A 27,425-nucleotide genomic window follows, 5' to 3' on the forward strand; every position below is an offset into this window, starting at 1 on the left:
TATAAGACAGGAGCTTTGGCCAGAGAAAAGTTCAGTAACGAAACGAAATTCAACATGGAAACTCGAATCTTATTATTAACGACGATAATTTTGGTAATTTGTTAATTATAAATTTTGTAAATTTTGGATTTTTCATTGTGAGCAACACGAAACGGTTAAAAATGTGAAACAAAAATGTTTATTTGAATCAATCACTTGTTTTTCGCTTTGATTATTTTTCGCTGAATATTTTGAAATGAAACGGGATAATTGAGTGATTTTTTCAATAACGTGTAAAGTTTCTTCACTGTGGATCAATAAAAAATTATAAAGATTTCTCTCGCCATTTTCGGGTATATGTTTGACCAAAAACGTCTACTTCTTTCTTTTTCTTTATGTAAAATGTATTGCGATAATAGTAATTTAACAAGTTATATAGTAAGACATACAACAATGACAGTGAGGTTACTTCATTCAATTCTAATCCGATAATGCTCGAATTTTTGTTCTACTTAATCCACGCGTTGAGCGCAGTATTAGCCTACACCGAAAATAATTATTCGAGTAAAAATATTTGAATTTTTAACCTCGTGACGAAGTATGCCATGTAAAGTTAAGCAAAATTTTCTTTTGTTTTCACCTCTTTTCAATCAATCAAGGAAAATTGGTAGCAAATGCAGTTAGAGACTATTATTGTCAAAGCCTCTTATTTCGGCCTCCGCAGTGGTAGGGTACGGGCACCAACATTCGGCCATGAACCAGTAATTGTTCTTGCATTGCAAAACATTTTTTATCAATGAAAGAACAATTGGTGGCCGATTAATAGTTCATGGCCGAATACTGGTGCCCGGACCCTGTTACAACATAAAAAACTTTTCATTGGATATTCAATTACCTCTCAAATGAAACAAAAACTATCAAAATCGGTTGAGATTTACTCGATTTATGTGCAAAAAATACTTAGGGACGAGTAGCGGCCTTAGTCCAAGGGATCAAATTTGAAACTTTTTTCGCCACGTTCTTTTCGGTATTCAATTATCTCTCAAACGAAACAAAAACTAGAAAAATCGGATGAAAATTACTCGATTTATGTGAAAAAAACACTTAGGGCCGAGTAGTGGTCTTAGTCCAAGGGCCCAAATTTGAAACTTTTTACGAAGTACTGGGGGCTTATAGGTTTAATATGCCGTTTGTAACATGTCGAATTGGAAGCAGACGGTTATTGCAAAGCATTTGCCTATGTTCATAGATGACGAATCCGCAATAAAAAACATAGCTAACGCCGACCCGTACGAAACACCTATTCATATCAAAAGCCTTTATTGTGAAACTCTTCATTTCTCTTACTTCATTTTCTTCTCTGCTGAAAAGCTATTCGCGCTTTAAAATCACTTGCATTATCCCCTCTTTGCCTTGTTATCATATACAAAAAAATTGCCGGAGGCAATATAGACAGCTCCGTACGAAGTCAACTTTCATAAATTCCTATTTAAACAGCTATATACCGCTATATTTACCTATATTTCACTATAAATAAACATTCCACAAATGAATTTGCTAGTATATAGCTCTACATGCCTGTATATTGCTCAATATAGCTGTATATAGATATATATAGAAGTCCACATATGGGATTCCTAAAACCCCCCACACATAACCAATTACTTCTCTGTTAAGATATTTCAATTTTACTAAAATCCAATATGGCCGCCGGAAGCCATTTTGTTAGGAGACCTGAAAAAGTACTGACGATTCACATTTATTAATACCTTTCAAACAAAAAAAAATTCATGAAATTCGGTCAAAATTTACTCGAGATTTACTCCATTAAACTTTGACCGAATTTCTTGAATTTTTTTTTTGTTTGAAAGGTATTAACGAATGCAAAGCGGTCGTACTATTGCCAATTACGAAAGCCCGTACCTCTGAAATAAAACCAACAATTTACAACATTATTTTAAGAACCCAAAATTTTTGCCAAATTTGACCATGCCCATGCCCAACTTGACTTGCATTTTGGTAACAGACGCATTGGGGGGTTGTAGACGTATTAGGGTTACGGGCGTTTTCGATTTTACATTTTGAATTTTCTCAATTTAAAGAAAAAGTGGAAATGAGTGCGATTTTCAGAATTTTTCGACCAACTGAATATTGGACACTATTGGTATTGGGTGCAAACTCGATTTTGAGGACTTTTTGATAAACTGAAAATGCGAACTCGATTTTGAGAAGATCTTAAAAAGATGAATTATATGGGAACAAACAAAACTCCTTCTCCTTACATTTCGTGAAAGGATGAATTTCTTAAGAACAGAACTACTGGGTGCAGTAATAAAATACAGATCCGAATTATCGCTTAGAATAATAATCATAAAATCTATGGAAAATTGGCTCGTCCATGTGTATGCATTCACAATGGTCGCCATTTTCGAGGGGAATTATTGTTGGAAATTATTGTAAGTGTTGGGAATCACAATTATTGGCCAAAAAAGCTGGCGTCCTCTATTTTCTGACATAAGCCGCACCAAACACGTGGATTAAGTTTAATTAGGTATAGTGGTTAAGGTAGAATCGCAATGCCTTTAATCTTAAGAAAGAACTATCCGTTATTATTGCGTATTTATTCCGTTTTTGTGACAGCTGACATACTAAACAAAGAAAAGATTAAACTTTTAAACTCTTTTAGACGGAGTGAGAGCAATTGCTCTGCTTTAATTGATTTATATTGAACACAACTCTAAAAACTGTCGATTTTTACAAAAGTGAATATCCTCCAGACACTAACACCGTTTTCTTCTCCACCTACTGTCAGACAATGAAAACTCATCCACAGTTTTATGGTGGAGCTACTCTTTCAATCAATAATTTTAAAATATTGCTTTGTACAAAAGTATGTTCAACTTTCATATACGTCATTTGAATTATCCAACAGTGGTTCATCTTAATTCTTGTTAGTTTGATAACAACACATGAAGGAGAGGTGATTAAAAAAACTAAAAAAAATATTTAATTTTTGAACAAGTAAATGTAATTAACGAACTTCTAACGAAGGAGACAAATTTTATCGATTTTCTTTATTTGTAGTATCATGCGAATGTACAAGCCGTACCAATTCAAAATGAATTCGCATCACCCATCGACTGTAAAGGCAAAGACTTTTATTGTATCAATTCAAAACAATACGTAAATTGCCTCGATGTCAACAATAATGGTCAAACTCAAAGTGTCGGCAACGAAGTGCAGTGTACTGGACCCCTATTTTGCGACAACGCTCAACCATTGAAATGTTCTTCCGAAATTGATCCATCTGCGTCGACAGTGCAACCATCACCAGTACCGAGTGGTAAGTAGTAATCTAATTTGCTCAGACGACGACATTTTTACTAGATTTTTACATAGAACTACACAGTCTTACACACAACTTATTTCCTGTAAAACGATAGATACTCAGTATTGATGCTAACAGATCATCAGTCTAGAAAATAGAATGAAAACGAATTGTGTTACAAGTATTGTAATGTTGATTTTTTCGCTCCACTCGTATGAAAAATTGGGTCGTATGGGGAAAAAATCTCATTACAATACTTGTAACACTTCATGTTTGTGCCAACCGAGAATTGAAATAGAAAAATGCATAAAAATAGTTATTTACGCATCGATTGAGGAGGCCGAAAGAGTTACGTATTAAGTTTTATATGTTGCCTACTGGGGACGAAAGTTGAAAAATGTAAGACCCAAGGGCCGAAAGTGACAGAAAAATGCACGTCAAAGGGGTGAAAGCCAAGCTTCCGCCGCGTGGACTTACATATCTGCAGCGGTCCCACTAAAATTTTAGTGTCCTACTCTTATACACAAAATAAGAAAACATTAAAATTGTACACTTCCTTTCACATTCAGTCTTAATTTTCTCTTAAACACCATCTCACTTCCTACGTCTTTAATATCTCTAGGCAACATCATCATCATCATCATCATCTGACTTCTTACTCCTCGAGGGAGCATAGAGAGTCTACAAATTGCCGCCATCGAATTCGGTTTGGAGCGAGCGCCTTGACTTCTGTCCATTCTTTTCCGGCTTTCCTCGCTTCGTCGACGACTGTTCGTTTCCACGTGATTTTGGGTCTGCCCCTTTTACGCGTTCCCTGTGGGTTCCAGTCCAGTCCGGTTTTCGCGATGCTTCCCGCAGGGCGTCAAATTGTGTGGCCTATCCAATTCCATTTCCGACGTTTCATCATAACTTTCATTTTCTCGAATTTGGTTAGGTTCCACAAGTCGATGTTTGAAATCGTTTCTGGCCAGCGTATTCTCAGGATTCTTCTAAGGCATCGATTGACGAAGACTTGTATTGTCGATTGTCGATGTCATTTTCCAAGTTTCGCAGCCGTAGAGCAATACTGAGATGCAGTTCGATTTGAAGAATTTCAGCTTCAAGTTTCTCGTTAGTTGTGTAGAATTCCAAATATTGTTTAGAGAGATGAAAGCTTGTCGCGCTTTTTGAATCCGACTTTGAACGTCCATATCAGCTCCGCCGTCCTTTGCTAAGAAACTTCCCAGATAACAGAAGCTCTCAACTTCGCCTATTGTTTCTCCTTCAATTTTCAGGTTGCACGGTGCAGTTGTGTTTATGCGCATTAATTTCGTCTTCGTCACGTTTATCTTTAGTCCCACTTGCCCAGCATATTTAACAAGTAGACGTAACGATTCTTGCATGTCTCGTGCTGCCTGTGCCATGAGCGTCAAATCGTCAGCAAAATCAATATCCTTGAAACGTTCGGTGAGCGTCAATTGAATACCTCTGGTTCCGATATTTACTTTGCGCATCACCCAGTCTATTACCAATAAGAACAGCAGCGGCGATAGCACACATCCTTGTTTGACACCAGAATCGACTGTGAACCATCGACCCAGCTTCCCACGATGTACAATGCGGCATTTTCCTCTGTGATAAAGTCCTTTGATGATGTTAAGGATTTTTGCAGGAATGTCGTAGCTCAACAAAATCTCCCACATTACATTTCGATCCAAACTATCGAACGCCTGTTTGAAATGATTCTTAAGGTGTTGATGTTATCGATGCATGATCTGTTCGCTCTGTAGGCACCTTGCTGTTTGCGTATATTTGGCTCTAAGACCGTCGATATTCTGTCATGGATGATGATGGAGAGGATTTTGTTGATTGTGTTAAGAAGTGTGATACCGCGCCAATTGCTACAGACAGTCAGATCTCCTTTCTTCGCCAGTTTTATGATCAGAGCATCGGTAAAATCCTCTGAAATGTTCCCTCCTTCCCACACTTCACATACAATTGGATGCAGCAACTCCGTCATGACCTCAGTGTCGACCTTCAGCATTTCGGCAGCTATGTTGTCAGCACCAGGTGCTTTGTTGTTCTTCAGCAGCTTAATCGCTGATTTGACCTCGTTTGTGGTTGGAGCTGACTCCTTGAAGCTACGTGTACGTACTGGTTCTGAAGGACTTCGTGTAACCGTTACAGGTGGTTTGTTGAGTAGTTCCTCAAAATACGCGCTCCACCTTTCACTTTGTTCCGAGTCAGTGGTCAGCAGGCTTCCATCGGCAGACTGCAGTGGCTTTTCTGCATCAGGTCGCTTTCCCGAAATACGACGAGCTAGCCGGTACGTTTCTCGCAAATTGTTGCTGTCAGCCGCACGCTGTGCTTGATCAGCTAAATCGTTAAAAAACTTTCGTTTGTCGGCTCTTGCTCTTCGCTTCACGTTCTTTTCCAATTCGTTATAGCTTCGAGTCGCGTTTGCTTTAATTTCAGTGTCTGTCGTACTGTTTACGACGTCTTTCCAGTGTTTGCGTTCTTCAATCAGTTTCCATGTGTCGTCAGAGATCCATTCCTTCCTCTCATTGTTCCGAAAACCTAGTGTTCGTTCTCCAGCTTGTTGAATAGCATTGCTCACAGTACTCCACTTCTGCGTGATGTTGTCACCTGCTCTAGTGTTCGATGTGACTGTCTCACGTACTTGTTGAATGAAGAGCTGTGCGGTTTCACTGTTCTTGAGCTTTGCTATGTTTAGCCTTTTTGGTGCAGTGGGTTCACTTTTACGATGGGTTGATAGCTTCATGCGTATAAGTCCAGTTAAAAGATGGTGGTCACTATAGACGTCGGCTCCTCTTCGATTTCGGTCATCCAAGAGGGAGCTTCTCCACTTTCCACTGATTGCAATGTGGTCAATTTGATTTTCGGTTCTTCCGTTTGGGGATACCCATGTGACTTTGTGTATGTTTAGGTGACGAAACACTGTTCCACCGATGACAAGGCCATGGTTTCCACATAGTTCGGCAAATCGCTCACCATTGTCATTCATAATTCCCATTCCATGTGTGCCCATAACAGCTTCCCAATTTTCATTTGAACTTCCCACTTGCGCATTCAGGTCACCCATCAGTACCAGCATGTCTGACTTCTTAACATTGTTCAGAGTCTATTTATTTATTCAAAGCGAAAAAAAAGACTGCTCGCATACGGCGCAGTCAATAAAAAAACGATCTTTTCAATCAACAAATATTACAATAAATAAAAATCATCCGCTCTATTACTTCCTAAAGTTCCAAGAATACATGCCGCATTGCCTCTTTGTATAGCAATAGAAATTTTCTGCAACAGATAATCTTTGGAACGTGGCTCCCCTGATGCTCTCTTCATCAACGATCCCAACTTGTCAATAAATTTCCTTGTTTCTGGACCCATGCAACCTAGTGATTCAAAGGCAAGGGGGGTAAATAAATAGTTTTCTTTAAGACGTATATAATGATTATGCTTAAATCTCTCCGCTTTATCTGCAATAGACCCTGCTTTCTTAGAGGATTCACTGATGTATGAAGGAGCCAAAGTATCACGTATTGTTACATCCCATAAAAGTGATTTTCCATGACTCCACGGAACTACTGTCATACCATCAGGTCTTTTACCGTCGTCTCTAGAAATACCTGGTGGTTGCAAAATATTGGGAAATCCTGCAGAGGAAAATGCATGACCAAAAACATTATTGACAGAATCGTGTTTAGCAATAATCCCTATCTTTAATTTGCACGATAAACCATGCAAACCGTCCTTCTTAACCACAGCACCACAATTACACTTGTACTCTTCACACAACTGGGATCCTAAACGAAGACCAACAGCAATTCTCGCTGCATTGTTATCTAATAGTAAACCTAGTTGACTCGATGGGACAACCTGCAGCCACTTTGAAGATTCTTTTGTAGATGACGCAAGTAGTCTAGCACGAGTAACAGGTTCACTAGAATCTAACATCTCGCTAAAACTGCTCCTAATCACCGGTAGGTCCCAGTTTCGTTGCACCTTTCTCATTTCATCATTATCTGGAATAAAATCGTTAGGAATGGTATCTACTATGCTTGAAATGTCATCATCAATTATTCGCAAATTAAATTTACTCAAAATTTCATTCGACAAATCAGATGATGAATACACAGATGACAGATAGGCAGGCATTGCCAAGTCTTCAACTTTCCGAATCCCCAATCCACCAAAAACTAAAGGAAGAGAAGCTTGATCCCAAGCAAAATCTGACAACCTAACATTCGTAATCGCCTCAAGCGTAGAACGGAAAATCTCGTCAACACTTTTCAAACGATCGCGCAGCGAAAAAGTCCTGCAAGTACGCAACAAATAACTAAACCTACAGCTCCCTAAAGACTTCCTAAAAATGCACAAAGCCGGATGAACATCCATTAATTTCAAACGGTCGCACATTATTCTCAACGATTCAACCTTGGAAGAAAAAACCCTCTCTAAACCTGACTCAAAAATCGGAGACCCTAATATCTCAAGAAAAGACTCATCAACTCTCCTGATACCTGGCAACAATGCTGATATATCAGCATACATCCTAGCTTCGTCTTCACTCGAAGCATTAACAAAAAAAACCTCACATTTCTTTGTATTCAGCGGTAAACCAGACAAAACACAAAAATCTAAAACTCTCCTAATATCGGCAAGTATCACTGATAATTTATCAGCAATCGTTCCGTCATCTAAATACCAACCATTAAGCCTAGAATAAAGAGAGTGCGTCATTCTCATAATACCAATACAAAAACCAGGAGGACCCATTGGATCACCTTGTTGGTATCCTCTTCTTGACAGCAAAACCTCATCAAGATAATAGAGATTAGAGAAATGACTATAAGCCTGCTGCAACAAAGGAAGCAATTCTGGGCACACATCCCTAACTTCACCTAACATAAACTTCCTAAACAACATATTAAAAGCATTCCCAAAATCAAACTTAACCAACGCCATAGGTTCTTCATGTTCAGCTGTACAGAAACTACGTACTGCATGAACCAGAGCCTCAGCACCCCCTTTTACACCAAACCCAAACTGAAAAGGCTTCAATTTTTCAACTAAACTATCTCTAACATTAAAACACGCAACTTTACCTGTCAAACGCCTCCAAACGATTCCAACCGCTATAGGTCTCACATCGTCCTCGCCTTTCATAAGCGCGGTTTTTTTTTTGTTCAGAGTATGATCCAGTTGTTCATAAAACGCATCCTTTACGTCGTCGGGAGCTTGCTCTGTCGGTGCATATACTTGAACGAATGTGATGTTTCTCACTTTGGTAGCAAGTCTCAGCGAGATGATTCTATCAGACACTGGATTCCATGCAGTCAAACATAGCTTCGCGTTCCTGCTGAGAAGGAAACCAACTCCGCTGCTGTGATCTTCGTTTTCTGGCTTGCCGGAATAAAGCAGAGTTTCTCCAGTTGATAACCGTCGTTCTCCACTTCCTTTCCATCTGGTTTCGCTCAAACCAAGAAGTTCTAGCTTGTAACGTCTAACCTCCCTGGCGATATGTGCTAGCTCCGTTGCTTTTATCATTGTTCGAACGTTCCAGGTTCCAAATCGTGTCCGTTTTCGTGTGCCAAATGTCGTCAACGTTAATTCCGGCCGGGTTTTCTTCTTTGTAGACTTGAATGTAAATGTTGGTTTCGGTAGAGCGAGATACAACCACACAGCTACCTAGATCGGTGGTCTCCTAAACCTTATGCGTCCGATCCCGCGACGTCCTCTCCGATTAGTCGTGACCTAGCTTCTCCGAGGGATTGGTTACCACAAGCTTCGTCTAGGTTGCTCACGCTTCCAGGGCCCGCGAACGCGGACGTTCGAAGTAGGACTTGGGAGAGCAGAGGCTAAGTGTTGCTAAACAGGAAGCAGCAACATGTATTGCACATGCTAACCCCATTGGACCCCACAACCCCTCTAGGCAACATGTTGAACATTAATAGACCTTTGTGGAACAACGAATTTCTCTCTACTCTCCTATTTGTAAGATGAAAATCGTTTCTCGACCTCGTCTGGTAACTATGTATTTCTCCGTTGAAAGTTACCATTTCCATCAGGTACTGGGGCAACACTTCCTTCTTCTTCTTTTTCAGCCTGTTTCTATCCACTGCTGGATGTAGGCCTCTCCAACTTCTTTCCATTTCGTACGATCCATGCAAGTTTGTACCTGCAATATTCTTAATTCCGTTTGTCCATCTCTCTGGTGGTCTACCTATAGCTCGTCTTTTATATGGTCGCCTGTTCATGATCTTTTTGGTCCAACGTTCGTCTGTCCTTCTTGCTATTCCAAGCATACTCCGTTCCATGGCTCTTTGTGTCACTCTCAATTTATCTTCGGATGCTTTCGTTAAACTTAACATAAGTGAGCACTGTAAGGACACAAGTGTCGAAAACTTTTCGTTTCAGACTATTATTCATTTTGCTTTTGAAAATGAGTCTGAGTTTTCCGAACGCTGCCCATGCAAGACCAATCCTACGTCTTATTTCTGCAGTCTGGTTGTCCAGACCTAACTTCAGTTTATGTCCTAGATATACGTAGCTGTCGACTCGTTCAATGACAGTGTCACCAATTTTGATTTCTCTATCGTCTCCGATGTTGGTCATGCCTTTTGTTTTCGATAAGTTCATCTTGAGGCCAACTTTGCTTGCCTCTTCACTTAACTGTTGTAGCATAAGCTGAGCCTGACCTAGATTCGCTGCTATCGGTACAATGTCATCAGCGAAGCGGAGATTGCTCAGGTACTCTCCATTTATCTTTATTCCCATTTTACTCCAGTTTAACTTCCTAAAAACACTCTGCAGAATCGCCTTGAATAATTTCGGTGAAATGGTGTCACCCTGCCTTACACCTCGGCCAATTCTGAATTTCTCCGTACTCTTATGAAGTTTTATACATGAAGTAGCATTTTTGTACACATATCGAATTGAGTTGGAGTGCCTTGAGTCTACTCTACATTCGTCTAATGCGTCCAATATCGACCATGTTTCCACTGAATCGAAAGCTTTTTCGAAGTCTATGAATAGCAAGACTATGTCGATGTTGTATTCACGACACTTCTCAATAAGCGTTCTCATCACCTGCAAATGGTCGTTTGTGCTAAAACCAGATCTGAAAGCACCTTGTTCAACAGGTTGGTAGAAGTCGAACTTGTTAGTGTTCCTCTTCGTAATGATTTTCATAAACAACTTGTAGAGTGTTGACAATGAGTCGGTAATTTTCCAGCTTTGTTATGTCTCCTTTTTTATGCAGCAATGTAATTAACGCATTTTCCCAGGCTTCTGGTACTTCTTCCCATTGGAGACATTGATTAAACAAAGCCGTGATTGCCTTTAATAGGGAGTCTCCACCCAGTTTAATGGCTTCCACTGGAACACCATCTTCTCCGGGAGACTTTTTGTTTTTCATCTCGGTTACTGCGGCCTTGACTTCATCAACAGTTATGTCGGGCATATCCTCCGATCCCACGTTTCTTATTATTGGTCTATCTTCGGTTTCTTCCGTTGGACTCTGTCTTGCCGAAGAAAACAAATTCTCATAAAATTCTGTTGCAATGTTTAATATCGCATTTCGATCCGTTTGGATCGTTCCTGTTTTGTCTCGTAATTTGAAGATTTCTTTTTTGGCGTTTGTCATTTTTCTCCGTAGGACTTTCATATTGCAGTTAGCTTCAATTATGTTTTGAGCCAACTGGACATTATATTTTCTTTCATCTGATCTCCTTGCTTTGTTGATACTTTTAGATAAGTTCCGGTATTCCACCGAATCTCGTCCTCCGTTTTTTACCAACTCTGCTTGCGATCAGGTCTAATGTTTCTCTGCTGAGTTTTGATTCTTTCCCTTGGACGGATTTGCATTTCGATTTCATGAAACCCATTATTGTATCGACGATTTTGGTATTCAATTCGTTCAATGTTTCACATTGATTGTTGACGTTATCTAATTCGGCAGTCATTTTCGTAGCAAATTCTTCATTTTGTGTGTAAAGCCGTTGTACGTCAATCCTTTCACTTTTTTGAACTAGTTGTGATCTTTGAAATCTGGTATTTAACGTGACTCTTGCACGAACCATTCGGTGATCACTACCTGTTGAAAAATTTTTTAGGACCGTAACGTTCTTAACGGTTGACTTACAGCCAGTTATGATATAATCGATCTCATTTTTCGTTACACCATCTGCACTAGCCCAAGTCCATTTCCGTTGAGGCTCTCCTGCAAAAAATGAATTCATTGCGTACAAATTGTGTTGCTGTAGGAAGTTGAGTAAAATATTTCCACGATCATTTCTTTGGTCGTTGCTAAAACTACCAATAGAAACTTCGGAGTCTTCTTCTCGTTTTCCCAGCTTCGCATTGAAATCACCGATTAGATATTGGTAATGTGATGGGTTTTCGTCCAGAGCTTTCTCGACATCTTCATAGAATCTTTCTACCTCTTCGTCATCATGGGTGGACGTGGGTGCGTAAGCCTGAATTAATTTGACACTGTATCTGTTATTTACCTTCAGGCTTACGTATATCACTCAATCGGATATGCTTTTCGTGTGAGTTATGCGATCCGACCATCGTTTATGTATGAACAATCCGACACCGTGCATCAGCATCTGACTGTCACTTCCTCGATAGAAGAATGCCCTGATTGTAATTTCAGGCATTCCTCTCCAGGTTTTCTAACTTCGCTCACTCTTACAACATCCCATTTTATCTTTTCTAGCTCTTCTTCCATTTCTTGGATTTTTTGTCTTGACGACAATGTTCTGGCATTATATGTCTTCTTCTTCTTCTTCTTTTTCAGCCTGTTTCTATCCACTGCTGGATGTAGGCCTCTCCAACTTCTTTCCATTTCGTACGATCCATTGCCATTTGCTGCCAGTTTGTACCTGCAATATTCTTAATTCCGTTTGTCCATCTCTCTGGTGGTCTACCTATAGCTCGTCTTTTATATGGTCGCCAGTTCATGATCTTTTTGGTCCAACGTTCGTCTGTCCTTCTTGCAATATGTCCCGCCCAGCTCCATTTCAGAGATGCTATTCTTTCCATGACATCAACGACCCTGGTTTGTTGTCGAATCCATTGATTCGTCATTCTGTCTCTGAGTGTTATTCCAAGCATACTCCGTTCCATGGCTCTTTGTGTCACTCTCAATTTATCTTCGGATGCTTTTGTTAAAGTTAACGTTTCCGCTCCATAAGTGAGCACTGGAAGGACACAAGTGTCGAAAACTTTGCGTTTCAGACTATTATTCATTTTGCTTTTGAAAATTAGTCTGAGTTTTCCGAACGCTGCCCATGCAAGACCAATCCTACGTCTTATTTCTGCAGTTTGGTTGTCCAGACCTAACTTCAGTTTATGTCCTAGATATACATAGCTGTCGACTCGTTCAATGACAGTGTCACCAATTTTGATTTCTCTATCGTCCCCGATGTTGGTCATGACTTTTGTTTTCGATAAGTTCATCTTGAGGCCAACTTTGCTCGCCTCTTCACTTAACTGTTGTAGCATAAGCTGAGCCTGACCTAGATTCGCTGCTATCGGTACAATGTCATCAGCGAAGCGGAGATTGCTCAGGTACTCTCCATTTATCTTTAATCCCATTTTACTCCAGTTTAACTTCCTAAAAATACTCTGCAGAATCGCCGTGAATAATTTCGGTGAAATGGTGTCACCCTGCCTTACACCTCGGCCAATTCTGAATTTCTCCGTGCTCTTATGAAGTTTTATACATGAAGTAGCATTTTTGTACACATATCGAATTGTGTTGGAGTACCTTGAGTCTACTCTACATTCGTCTAAGGCGTCCAATATCGACCATGTTTCCACTGAATCGAAAGCTTTTTCGAAGTCTATGAATAGCAAGACTATGTCGATGTTGTATTCACGACACTTCTCAATAAGCGTTCTCATCACCTGCAAATGGTCGTTTGTGCTGAAACCAGATCTGAAAGCAGCTTGTTCAACAGGTTGGTAGAAGTCGAACTTGTTAGTGTTCCTCTTCGTAATGATTTTCATAAACAACTTGTAGAGTGTTGACAATAGGCTTATGGGTCGGTAATTTTCCAGCTTTGTTATGTCTCCTTTTTTATGCAGCAATGTAATTACCGCATTTTCCCAGGCTTCTGGTACTTCTTCCCATTGGAGACATTGATTAAACAAAGCCGTGATTGCCTTTAATAATGAGTCTCCACCTAGTTTAATGGCTTCCACTGGAACACCATCTTCTCCGGGAGACTTTTTGTTTTTCATCTCGGCTACTGCAGCTTTGACTTCATCAACAGTTATGTCGGGCATATCCTCCGATCCCACGTTTCTTATTATTGGTCTATCTTCGGTTTCTTCCGTTGGGCTCTGTCTTGCTGAAGAAAACAAATTCTCATAAAATTCTGTTGCAATGTTTAATATCGCATTTCGATCCGTTTGGATCGTTCCTGTTTTGTCTCGTAATTTGAAGATTTCTTTTTTGGCGTTTGTCATTTTTCTTCGTAGGACTTTCATATTGCAGTTAGCTTCAATTATGTTTTGAGCCAATTGGACATTATATTTTCTTTCATCTGATCTCCTTGCTTTGTTGATACTTTTAGACAGGTTCCGGTATTCCACCGAATCTCGTCCTCCGTTTTTTACCAACTCTGCTCTGCTTGCGATCAGGTCTAATGTTTCTCTGCTGAGTTTTGATTCTTTCCCTTGGACGGATTTGCATTTTGATTTCATGAAACCCATTATTGTATCGACGATTTTGGTATTCAATTCGTCCAATGTTTCACATTGATTGTTGACGTTATCTAATTCGGCAGTCATTTTCGTAGCAAATTCTTCATTTTGTGTGTAAAGCCGTTGTACGTCAATCCTTTCACTTTTCTGAACTAGTTGTGATCTTTGAAATCTGGTATTTAACGTGACTCTTGCACGAACCATTCGGTGATCACTACCGGTTGAAAAATTGTTTAGGACCGTAACGTTCTTAACGGTTGACTTACAGCCAGTTATGATGTAATCGATCTCATTTTTCGTTACACCATCTGCACTAGCCCAAGTCCATTTCCGTTGAGGCTTTCCTGCAAAAAATGAATTCATTGCGTACAAATTGTGTTGCTGTAACAAGTTGAGTAAAGTATTTCCACGCTCATTTCTTTGGTCGTTGCTAAAACTACCAACAGAAACTTCGGAGTCTTCTTCTCGTTTTCCCAGCTTCGCATTGAAATCACCGATTAGATATTGGTAATGTGAAGGGTTTTCGTCCAGAGCTTTCTCGACATCTTCATAGAATCTTTCTACTTCTTCGTCATCATGGGTGGACGTGGGTGCGTAAACCTGAATTAATTTGACACTGTATCTGTTATTTATCTTCAGGATTACGTATATCACTCGATCGGATATGCTTTTCGTGTGAATTATGCGATCCGACCACCGCTTGTTTATGAACAATCCGACACCGTGCATCAGCATCTGACTGTCACTTCCTCGGTAGAAGAATGTATGCCCTGATTGTAATTTCAGGCATTCCTCTCCAGGTTTTCTCACTTCGCTCACTCCCACAACATCCCATTTTATCTTTTCTAGCTCTTCTTCCATTTCTTGCATTTTTTGTCTTGACGACAATGTTCTGGCATTATATGTGGCAATGTATAATTCGTTATGGCTTCGTTTGAAGGTTTTTAGCATTAAAACACCACGCTTGCTACTGCGGGTTGGTGAGTATGAAAGCTTTACTTTGCTCGCCCCCGGTAATCCTCGAGCTCTGACCCGCACATTTCTGCACGTTCCGGGACCACCGTGCCTATCAAAGTGCACAGTGCCCGACGGGGTAGTGTTACTCTTTTTGAACATTCTTTTCCATAAAGCTTTGCCCATTCTTTTGAACCTATCTGAGCAAAAGGTTATTCGTCCTTTAAAAGCTTAACCTAGTAGCTAATAAGAATTCTGGGATCGTTCTATCCTTTGGCTTCCTGATCGTGTTGTTTCACCTCAACGTTGGTCCCTTAACCCCAATTCTTTCGGCTTCCAGCTCACGATTCATTCAACCTTAAGATTGATCTATCTAATCCTATCTTATCTACTGCTACGTCCTCGTTAAACTTCATTCCCTCCACTCTTTTTCAAACTGGCTTGGGACAGTCTTTGGCGGCATTATATGTGGCAATGTATAATTCGTTGTGGCTTCTTTTGAAGGTTTTTAACATTAAAACACCACGCTTGCTACTGCGGGTTGGTGAGTATGAAAGCTTTATTTTGCTCGCCCCCGGTAATCCCCGAGCTCTGACCCGCACATTTCTGCACGTACCGGGACCACAGTGCCTATCAAAGTGCACTGTGCCCGACGGGGTAGTGTTACTCTTTTTGAACATTCTTTTCCATAAAGCTTTGCCCATTCTTTTGAACCTATCTGAGCAAAAGGTTATTGACGTCTTTTAAAGGACGTCCTTTGAAAGCTTAACCTAGTAAGAATTCTGGGATCGTTCTATCCTTTCTATGGGGCAACACGCCGCGTCTTAACTTATAGATGAACGTTAAAGTTGTGCTTTACACTTATTCCAGCATGAACGCTATTGGCGTGAGCTTCTTGCACATCAATACTGAACGCATTGCACGATTTTGTATTACTCTAGTCTATCAAACGCCGATTGCTCACTGAGGAATAACAATGAAGAACAGTATACGAAATGTGTTTCGATAATCGATTTATAGATGTTGATACGTGCTCCGATGGTTAGGTTGTTTGCTAGTCTTGTTAAAACGCCGACTTTTTACGCCACTTTCTTGCTCACATAGTCAACATTCTCTTTGAACTTTAATTTTCTGTCAATTATCACTCCGAGGTATTTTATACTGTTAATTCACTTCGATGTCTTCACCATCAACTGTTAGCTCAATTGAGACACAATTGAGGGATGTGATATTACCATTGCAACAATTTTTTTGACATTCAGCTTAAGTTTATTTATTCGCAGCCATTTGCTAATTCTCTCCAATTCCACGTTCAGTCTATTCGTTAATGTATCGATGTCCTTTCCGTGCACATAAATCAGTGTGTCGTCGGCAAAAAGGTTGATGAACGCATTCATAAGCTGAGATGGTAAGTCATTTATGTAGATGATGAATAAGATGGCTCCGAGAACTGATCCTTGCGGTACTCCCAGATTGTTCAGTTTGCAGCTCGATTCGTTTCCATCCACCTTGGTCTTCTGTCTTCTGTTTTGAAGGTAACCCTCGAAGCATTTAATTGTTTTTGGTGATAATCCAAACTTCTGTAACTTCTGTATCAATCTTCTTCTATCAATTCTCTCAATTCTTCTCCTGCCGCATATATCTCCTTCCATTTCATCAGCACAAAACTGCAGATTGCAAAATTGCTCCCTGTATGCAGATTGGAACCTCGACAATAGGCTATATTGTTCGATGTAATCAATTAGTGGATTTTTGACTACCATTTCTACCAGTTTCTCAAGCGTTGGCAACATATTGATGGGGCGATAGTCTTCAGCATTTTTAGGTTGTGATACTTTTCCTACTGGTATTATTGTCGCCACTTTCCAGTTATCCGGCATTGATTCGCCCAATGAATGGTTGATTATACTACGAACCGTGCTGGCTATGATGGGCCAGGCATCTACCAGTATTTTCGGAGTAATGAAGTCGACGTCCTTTTTATTGTTCATACTCCTTAGACACTGCAGTAAGTAATTCTCGTCAACTTCCTTTAGTTCAAACTTAGCTTGGACGGCCTGATTATCTACACATGTTATTCCTTCATCGTTAATCGACTTGCTTATCACTTCTACACTTTCCACGTAAAATTCAGTTTCATTCAGTTTATCTGCAATTTCCTGAGATTCGTACACGTCGACACTAAATAGCCTCAATACAACGTACGCACACACTCCTCGAGGAGTGTGTGTGGGTACGCTGTATTGAGGCTATTTAGTCGACACCATTTACATTGACCACATTAAGGGGCCATTCATAAATGACGTCCACTACTTTTGGTCGGTTTTAGACTCCCCCCTCAGCCGTCACGTTTTCTTGAGTTCCCCCTCACCGCAGACTGCGGACGTCATTTATGAACGGTCCCTAATATCTGCGCCTTGTTTGCTATTCAAGCTTGATCAAATTCATTTCAATCGAGTGCTTCGATGTTCTGACTTTCTACAGTGGAATCACTCGCCATAATATTTTATTTTTTTTATTTATTATCACCAACGGGTATAAAACCTTACTGGCGTATCAATAAGACAAATTACATCATGAGATCATACAAGCTCAGCCTTAAACTAACGAAGAAATGAAAAACAAAGTCCAAGAAAGAAATTATACAAATTAAAACAAAGTCGAGGCAAAATCAAGTATCAAACAAAATTTCGATTTCAGTACACGTTCGATCAAATATAAGTGCAAATCCGAATGAAAATTACAAAGTTACAAGTCGGTCAGTCCACCGTCATTTTGCGCAAAATTATGTACTCCCACGTCGCTTCTTCGTTTGTACACAAAATCACGCACACGAACAAATTTGGGCCATGTATCAGAAGACATTATTGAAGAGTAGATTTCACTAGGAACTGTTATTTTATACTGAAGATAATTCATGTCTTGAACGGTTCGCCCAGTAGGTAACAGCAGCTCTAAATGAATTTTACCTTTTTCGAGTCTTAGTTTATCGACCAAATAGTTTCTTAGGTGATCTGCAGTGACGTCATTACCGATATTTGAGACAACCACAGCTTTCGATGAATTATGATCCGGAACATGAATTTGACAAGCGACTTTCCCGTTGCTAACGACCTCTGAATTCTCCTGATCCTGAAATATCTCAGCTTTCTCCTTTGATGGTTGCGTGATGACGTTTGGTGAATCAGCAACGTTGCATTCATTCCGTACGGAGTTCATGGTGTCAATTCTTCCAAACAAATTAGCCATCAATGCCTTGAGGCCGTCCAAAAATTGTAATAGGTCACCAGACAATGAGCTCATTAACCGGTTCATTGAATCCTCGATACGATTTACTGCAGCCGAGATATGTCTATTGCCATTGTTGCAGTTGCAACAGTACCAATGAATGTTTGGACAATTAGTCACTAAGTTGAACATTGCCTTCGTCACAGACGCACATTTTAGATGTGCTCGCCACAAACACCTGCACACCTGCCATATTTCGCATATTCGTTTAGTTGAAAACAATTTTCAATTTTTCTTTGATTTTACATCATCAGAGTCACCCTACTCTCACAACAAAGTCCTGACAAAAGTAATTCACATTCCATTTGCCTAAATAGTTGACAAAAAAACTATTATTAAAATTCATGTTTCGGTTTTCCTGTATATCGTGTTTTATAAACTTTTGGCGAACTACCGAGCTAACGTTAACCTATACCAGCTGTTAATATCAAACTCGGAATTGAATTAGATCCATATTTTGAAAATAAAACATAGTTATGCATGCAGGTAGAGGCTATTTTGGTAGATCAATAAACCACTCATCAAAATGTACATACAGGAGAATATCTTTGATATATCGATAATAATTGCACTTTACAAAACTATAGAAGCTGCTTCACCACCTATTACTGAAGTCACAAGTAGTGCTCCATCAGAAACTGCCGCATCAATTACAAACGACACAAGTGCTGCTACAGCACCCATTACTGAGGTTTCAAGTGCTGCGCCATCAGAAACTGCCGCATCTATTACTGAAGCCACAAGTGCTGCTCCAGCACCAATTACTGAAGTACCAAGTGCTTCTCCAACACCAATTACTGAGCTACCGAGTGCTACTCAATCAGAAACTGCCGCACCAATAACTGAAGTTCCAAGTGCTGCGCCATCAGAAACTGCCGCACCAATAACTGAAGCTACAAGTGCTACTCCAGCACCAATTACTGAAGCACCAAATGCTGCTGCATCAGAAACTGCCGCACCAATAACTGAAGCTACAAGTGCTGCTCCAGCACCAATTACTGAAGTACCAAGTGCTGCTACATCAGAAACTGCCGCACCAATAACTGAAGCTACAAGTGCTGCTACAGCACCAATTACTGAAGTACCAAGTGCTGCTCCATCAGGAACTGCATCACCAATAACTGAAGCCTCAAGTGCTGCTCCAGCACAAATTACTGAAGTACCAAGTGCTACTCCATCAGAAACTGCAACACCAATTACTGAACCTTCAAGTGCTGCTCCATCAGAAACTGCCACACCAATAACTGAAGCTACAAGTGCTGCTCCAGTACCAATTACTGAAGTACCAAGTGCTGCTCCATCAGAAACTGCAACACCAATAACTGAAGCTTCAAGTGCTGCTCCAGCACCAATTACTCAAGTACCAAGTGCTACTCCATCAGAAACTGCAACACCAATAACTGGAGCTTCAAGTGCTGCTCCAGCACTAATTACTGAAATACCAAGTGCTGCTACATCAGAAACTGCCGCACCAATTACTGAAGTAGCAAGTGTTGCTCCACCAGAAACTGCCGCACCAATAACTGAAGCCTCAAGTGCTGCTCCAGCACCAATTACTGAAGTACCAAGTGCTGCTCCATCAGAAACTGCCGCACCAATAACTGAAGTTACAAGTGCTGCTTCATCACCCATTACTGAAGTACCAAGTCCTGCTCCATCAGAAACTGCCGCACCAACAACTGAAGCCTCAAGTGCTGCTCCAGCACCAATTACTGAAGTACCAAGTGCTGCTCCATCAGAAACTGCCGCACCAATAACTGAAGCCTCAACTGCTGCTCCAGCACCAATTACTGAAGTATCAAGTGCTGCTTCATCACCCATTACTGAAGTACCAGCTGCTGCTACATCAGAAACTGCCGCACCAATTACTGAAATTACAAGTGTAGCTCCAGCACCCATTACTGAAGTACCAAGTGCTGCTCCATCAGAAACTGCCACACCAATAACTGAAGCTACAAGTGCTGCTCCAGTACCAATTACTGAAGTACCAAGTGCTGCTCCTTCAGAAACTGCCGCACCAATAACTGAAGCTACTGCTGCTGCTATAGCACCAATTACTGAAGTACCAAGTGCTGCTCCATCAGAAACTGCAACACCAATAACTGAAGCTTCAAGTGCTGCTCCAGCACCAATTACTGAAGTACCAAGTGCTGCTCCATCAGAAACTGCAACACCAATAACTGAAGCTTCAAGTGCTGCTCCAGCACCAATTACTGAAGTACCAAGTGCTGCTCCATCAGAAACTGCAACACCAATAACTGAAGCTTCAAGTGCTGCTCCAGCACCAATTACTGAAGTACCAAGTGCTGCTCCATCAGAAACTGCAACACCAATAACTGAAGCTTCAAGTGCTGCTCCAGCACTAATTACTGAAATACCAAGTGCTGCTACATCAGAAACTGCCGCACCAATTACAGAAGTACCAAGTGTTGCTCCATCAGAAGCTGCCGCACCAATAACTGAAGCCTCAAGTGCTGCTCCAGCACCAATTACTGAAGTACCAAGTGCTGCTCCATCAGAAACTGCCGCACCAATAACTGAAGTTACAAGTGCTGCTTCATCACACATTACTGAAGTACCAAGTGCTGCTCCATCAGAAACTGCCGCACCAACAACTGAAGCCTCAAGTGCTGCTCCAGCACCAATTACTGAAGTACCAAGTGCTGCTCCATCAGAAACTGCCGCACCAATAACTGAAGCCTCAACTGCTGCTCCAGCACCAATTACTGAAGTACCAAGTGCTGCTCCATCAGAAACTGCCACACCAATAACTGAAGCTACAAGTGCTGCTCCAGTACCAATTACTGAAGTACCAAGTGCTGCTCCATCAGAAACTGCAACACCAATAACTGAAGCTTCAAGTGCTGCTCCAGCACCAATTACTGAAGTACCAAGTGCTGCTCCATCAGAAACTGCAAGACCAATAACTGAAGCTTCAAGTGCTGCTCCAGCACCAATGACTGAAGTACCAAGTGCTGCTCCATCAGAAACTGCAACACCAATAACTGAAGCTTCAAGTGCTGCTCCAGCACTAATTACTGAAATACCAAGTGCTGCTACATCAGAAACTGCCGCACCAATTACTGAAGTACCAAGTGTTGCTCCATCAGAAGCTGCCGCACCAATAACTGAAGCCTCAAGTGCTGCTCCAGCACCAATTACTGAAGTACCAAGTGCTGCTCCATCAGAAACTGCCGCACCAATAACTGAAGTTACAAGTGCTGCTTCATCACCCATTACTGAAGTACCAAGTGCTGCTCCATCAGAAACTGCCGCACCAATAACTGAAGCCTCAACTGCTGCTCCAGCATCAATTACTGAAGTACCAAGTGCTGCTCCATCAGAAACTCCAACACCAATAACTGAAGCTTCAAGTGCTACTTCAGCACCAATTACTGAAGTATCAAGTGCTGCTCCACCAGAAACTGCCGCACCAATAACTGAAGCTTCAAGTGCTGCTCCAGCACCAATTACTGAAGCACCAAGTGCTCCTCCATCAGAAACTGCCGCAGCAATAACTGAAGCCTCAAGTGCTGCTCCAGGACCAATTACTGAAGCACCAAGTGCTCCTCCATCAGAAACTGCCGCACCAATAACTGAAGCCTCAACTGCTGCTCCAGCATCAATTACTGAAGTACCAAGTGCTACTCCATCAGAAACTGCAACACCAATAACTGAAGCTTCAAGTGCTACTTCAGCACCAATTACTGAAATAACAAGTGCTGCTCCATCAGAAACTGCCGCACCAACAACCGAAGCCTCAAGTGCTGCTCCAGCACCAATTACTGAAGTACCAAGTGCTGCTCCATCAGAAACTGCCGCACCAATAACTGAAGCCTCAACTGCTGCTCCAGCATCAATAACTGAAGTACCAAGTGCTGCTCCATCAGAAACTGCAACACCAATAACTGAAGCTTCAAGTGCTACTTCAGCACCAATTACTGAAGTACCAAATGCTGCTCCATCAGAAACTGCAGCACCAATAACTGAAGCCTCAACTGCTGCTCCAGCATCAATTACTGAAGTACCAAGTGCTGCTCCATCAGAAACTGCAACACCAATAACTGAAGCTTCAAGTGCTACTTCAGCACCAATTACTGAAATAACAAGTGCTGCTCCACCAGAAACTGCCGCACCAATAACTGAAGCCTCAAGTGTTGCTCCATCAGAAACTGCCGCACCAATTACTGAAGTTACAAGTGCTGCTCCATCAGAAACTGCCGCACCAATAACTGAAGCCTCAAGTGCTGCTCCAGGATCAATTACTGAAGTACCAAGTGTTCTTCCATCAGAAACTGCCGCACCAATAACTGAAGCCTCAAGTGCTGCTCCAGCACCAATAACTGAAGCCTCAAGTGCTGCTCCAGCACCAATTACTGAAATAACAAGTGCTGCTCCATCAGAAACTGCCGCACCAATAACTGAAGCCTCAAGTGCTACTCCAGCACCAATTACTGAAGTATCAAGTGCTGCTCCACCAGAAACTGCCGCACCAATAACTGAAGCCTCAAGTGCTGCTCCAGCACCAATTACTGAAATAACAAGTGCTGCTCCATCAGAAACTGCACCAATTACTGAAGCTACAAGTGCTGCTTCAGCACCAATTACTGAAGTACCAAGTGCTGCTCCATCAGAAATAGCGGCACCAATTACTGAAGCTACAAATGCTGCTCCAGCACCAATTACTGAAGTAGCAAGTGCTGCTCCATCAGAAACTGCCGCACCAATTACTGAAGTTACAAGTGCTGCTCCATCAGAAACTGCCGCACAAATAACTGAAGCCTCAAGTGCTGCTCCAGCACCAATTACTGAAGTAGCAAGTGCTGCTCCATCAGAAACTGCCGCACCAATAACTGAAGCCTCAAGTGCTACTCCAGCACCAATTACTGAAGTATCAAGTGCTGCTCCACCAGAAACTGCCGCACCAATAACTGAAGCCTCAAGTGCTACTCCATCAGAAACTGCCGCACCAATAACTGAAGTCTCAAGTGCTGCTCCAGCACCAATTACTGAAATAACAAGTGCTGCTCCATCAGAAACTGCCGCACCAATTACTGAAGCTACAAGTGCTGCTCCAGCACCAATTACTGAAGTAACAAGTGCTGCTCCAGCACCAATTACTGAAGTCGCAAGTGCTGCTCCATCAGAAACTGCCGCACCAATTACTGAAGTTACAAGTGCTGCTCCATCAGAAACTTCCGCACCAATAACTGAAGCCTCAAGTGCTGCTCCAGCACCAATTACTAAAATAACAAGTGCTGCTCCATCAGAAACTGCCGCATCAATTACTGAAGTTACAAGTGCTGCTCCATCAGAAACTGCCGCACCAATAACTGAAGCCTCAAGTGCTGCTCCAGCACCAATTACTGAAGTACCAAGTGCTGCTCCATCAGAAACTGCCGCACCAATTACTGAAGTTACAAGTGTTGCTCCATCAGAAACTGCCGCACCAATAACTGAAGCCTCAAGTGCTGCTCCAGCACCAATAACTGAAGCCTCAAGTGCTGCTCCAGCACCAATTACTGAAATAACAAGTGCTGCTTCATCAGAAACTGCCGCACCAATAACTGAAGCCTCAAGTGCTACTCCAGCACCAATTACTGAAGTATCAAGTGCTGCTCAACCAGAAACTGCCGCACCAATAACTGCTGCTCCAGCACCAATTACTGAAGCACCAAGTGCTGCTTCATCAGAATCTGCCGCACCAATTACTGAAGTTACAAGTGCTGCTCCATCAGAAACTGCCGCACCAATAACTGAAGCCTCCACTGCTGCTTCATCACCCATTACTGAAGTACCAGGTGCTGCTACATCAGAAACTGCAGCACCAATAACTGAAGCCTCAAGTGCTGCTCCAGCACCAATTACTGAAGTACCAAGTGCTGCTTCATCAGAAACTGCAGCACCAATAACTGAAGCCTCAAGTGCTGCTCCAGCACCAATTACTGAAGTACCAAGTGCTGCTACATCAGAAACTGCCATACCAATAACTGAAGCCTCAACTGCTGCTTCATCACCCATTACTGAAGTACCAAGTGCTGCTACATCAGAAACTGCCGCACCAATTACTGAAGTTACAAGTGCTGCTCCAACACCCATTACTGAAGTACCAAGTGCTGCTCCATCAGAAACTGCAGCACCAATACCTGAAGCCTCAAGTGCTGCTCCAGCACCAATTACTGAAGCTACAAGTGCTGCTTCAGCACCAATTACTGAAGTTTCAAGTGGTGCTCCATCTGAAACTGCAGCACCAATTACTGAAGTACCAAGTGCTCCTCCATCAGAAAGTGACGCAACAATTACTGAAGCGACAAGTGCTGCTTCATCAGAAATAGCGGCACCAATTACTGAAGCTACAAGTGCTGCTTCAGCAACAATTACTGAAGTACCAAGTGCTGCTCCATCAGAAACTGCCGCACCAATAACTGAAGCTACAAGTAATGCTCCAGCACCAATTACTGAAGCACCAAGTGCTGCTCCATCAGAAACTGCCGCACCAATTACTGAAGCTACAAGTAATGCTCCAGCACCAATTACTGAAGCACCAAGTGCTGCTCCATCAGAAACTTCCGCACCAATTACTGAAGTTCCAAGTGGTGTTCCATCTGAAACTGCAGCACCAATTACTGAAGTACCAAGTGCTGCTCCATCAGAAACTGCAACACCAATTACTGAAGCTACAAGTGCTGCTCCAGCACCAATTACTGAAGTAACAAGTGCTGCTCCATCAGAAACTGCCGCACCAATTACTGAAGTAGCAAGTGCTGCTCCATCAGAAATAGCGACACCAATTACTGAAGCTACAAGTGCTGCTTCAGCACCAATTACTGAAGTAGCAAGTGCTGCTCCATCAGAAACTGCCGCACCAATTACTGAAGTACCAAGTGCTCCTCCATCAGAAACTGCCGCACCAATTACTGAAGTACCAAGTGCTGCTCCATCAGAAATAGCCGCACCAATTACTGAAGCTACAAGTGCTGCTCCATCAGAAATAGCGGCACCAATTACTGAAGCTACAAGTGCTGCTTCAGCACCAATTACTGAATTTACAAGTGGTGCTCCATCTGAAACTGCAGCACCAATTACTGAAGTACCAAGTGCTCCTCCATCAGAAACTGACTCAACAATTACTGAAGCGACAAGTGCTGCTCCAGCACCAATTACTGAAGTTCCAAGTAGTGCTTCATCTGAAACTGCAGCACCAATTACTGAAGTACCAAGTGCTGCTCCATCAGAAACTGCCGCACCAATTACTGAAGCTACAAGTGTTGCTTCAACACACATTACTGAAGTACCAAGTGCTGCTCCATCAGAAACTGCTGCACCAATAACTGAAGCCACAACTGCTGCTCCAGCACCAATTACTGAAGTAGCAAGTGCTGCTCCATCAGAAACTGCTGCACCAATAACTGAAGCCACAACTGCTGCTCCAGCACCAATTACTGAAGTAGCAAGTGCTGCTCCATCGGAAACTGCTGCACCAATAACTGAAGCCACAAGTACTGTTTCAGCACCAACTACTGAAGTATCAAGTGCTGCTCCAATAACTGAAGCCACAAGTGCTGCTTCAACACCAACTACTGAAGTACCAAGTGCTGCTTCATCAGAAACTGCTGCACCAATATCTGAAGCCACAACTGTTGCTCCAGCACCAATTACTGAAGTACCAAGTGCTGCTCCATCAGAAACTGCTGCACCAATAAGTGAAGCCACAAGTGCTGTTCCAGCACCAACTACTGAAGTACCAAGTGCTGCTCCATCAGAAACTCCTGAACCAATAACTGAAGCCACAACTGCTGCTCCAGCACCAATTACTGAAGTACCAAGCGCTGCTTCATCAGAAACAGCGGCACAAATAACTGAAGCTACAAGTACTGCTCCAGCACCAATTACTGAAGTACCAAGTGCTGCTCCATCAGAAACAGCGGCACCAATTACTGAGGCTACAAGTGCTGCTGCAGCAACCATTACTGAAGTACCAAGTGCTGCTCCATCAGAAACTGCCGCACCAATTACTGAAGCTACAAGTGCTGCTCCAGCACCAATTACTGAAGTAGGAAGTGCTGCTCCATCAGAAACTGCAGCACCAATAACTGAAGCTACAAGTGCTGCTCCAGCACCAATTACTGAAGTACCATTAGGAACTTCCTCTACAATAGGACCAGTAGATCAACCTCAATCTTCATTCAAACCAACAAATGCGCCAGGACCAGTTGATCCAACTCAATCATCTGTAAATCCAACAAATGTGCCAAGTAAGCCAATTGAAATTGTATGTACGAAATCAGGAGTATTTCCTCATATTAATGACTGCAGTAAGTATTACCGCTGCATAAAGGTATTTGCGCTAGGGTTGTATAAGTACGACTTTACTTGTCCAATAAACTTCTTCTTTGACTCAACATCGGGTAAATGCACGAAAGACCAGACAGTTTGCAAGGGCAAAAAGTTCGTATGCAGCTCGGTAGGTGTCTTCGCAGATCCGTTTGATTCCAGGACCTTTTACTGGTGCATAAAGAGCTTGTTTGGTGGGTTCCATCAATTAACACATGAATGTCGCAAGCGAGAAGTTTTTAGTCCTGTCAGTAAACGCTGCGAAAAGGTAATTGAACGTGATGATGACTCTGATAGTGAAGCGAATGAAAGCAAAGAAGGTTCCACGACGTGGCCAAATACCGAAGGGGATGGAGACAATAACAGCAAAAATGGAGATAAAAATGATGACGATGAAGACAATACAAAGGAAACCGAAAACGATTCAAGTGAAAGAAATGAGTCAAAAGAAGTGAGCAAGGATAAGTCAAAAGAGAAGGAAAAAAAGAAAGATTTCAAATGTACAGAAGAAGGAAGTTTCGCCGATCCTAAGAAGGATAACAAGTATTACATCTGCACCTACAAAAACAAAGAGAAAAATAAATTCGAAAAAGTTCATATGAAATGCGAAAAGAGACAAGTGTTTGATGAGGACGATGGTAAATGTGTTGATGAAGATTAGTACTAGATTGATGGAAATGTGGCACCCAAATATGTTATTGCTTAGTATTATTTATAGTGGCAAATGTAATTTTTTCAAAAATGTAAAAGAAAGATTCTATTTAACGTTTAAATAAATAAATTTAGATGCATCAATGCAGTTGGCCTCTAATTTAAATACAGCAAA

General features: G+C 41.7%; 1 protein-coding gene across 1 annotated transcript; it reads left to right on the forward strand.

Moving 5' to 3' along the window:
• The first annotated feature begins 5 nt into the window (after positions 1-5).
• Positions 6-27,425, forward strand: LOC119074185 (mucin-2-like). The gene is made up of 7 exons (XM_037180177.1): positions 6-93; positions 3,064-3,322; positions 19,213-19,368; positions 19,771-20,067; positions 20,101-22,793; positions 25,548-26,070; positions 26,500-27,425. Exons 1-7 carry the CDS (start codon positions 55-57, stop codon positions 27,258-27,260), a joined length of 4,728 nt encoding a protein of 1,575 aa, XP_037036072.1. The 5' UTR covers positions 6-54; the 3' UTR covers positions 27,261-27,425.

Source organism: Bradysia coprophila, unplaced genomic scaffold (genome assembly GCF_014529535.1).
Source record: "Bradysia coprophila strain Holo2 unplaced genomic scaffold, BU_Bcop_v1 contig_143, whole genome shotgun sequence".
Lineage (NCBI taxonomy): Eukaryota > Metazoa > Arthropoda > Insecta > Diptera > Sciaridae > Bradysia > Bradysia coprophila.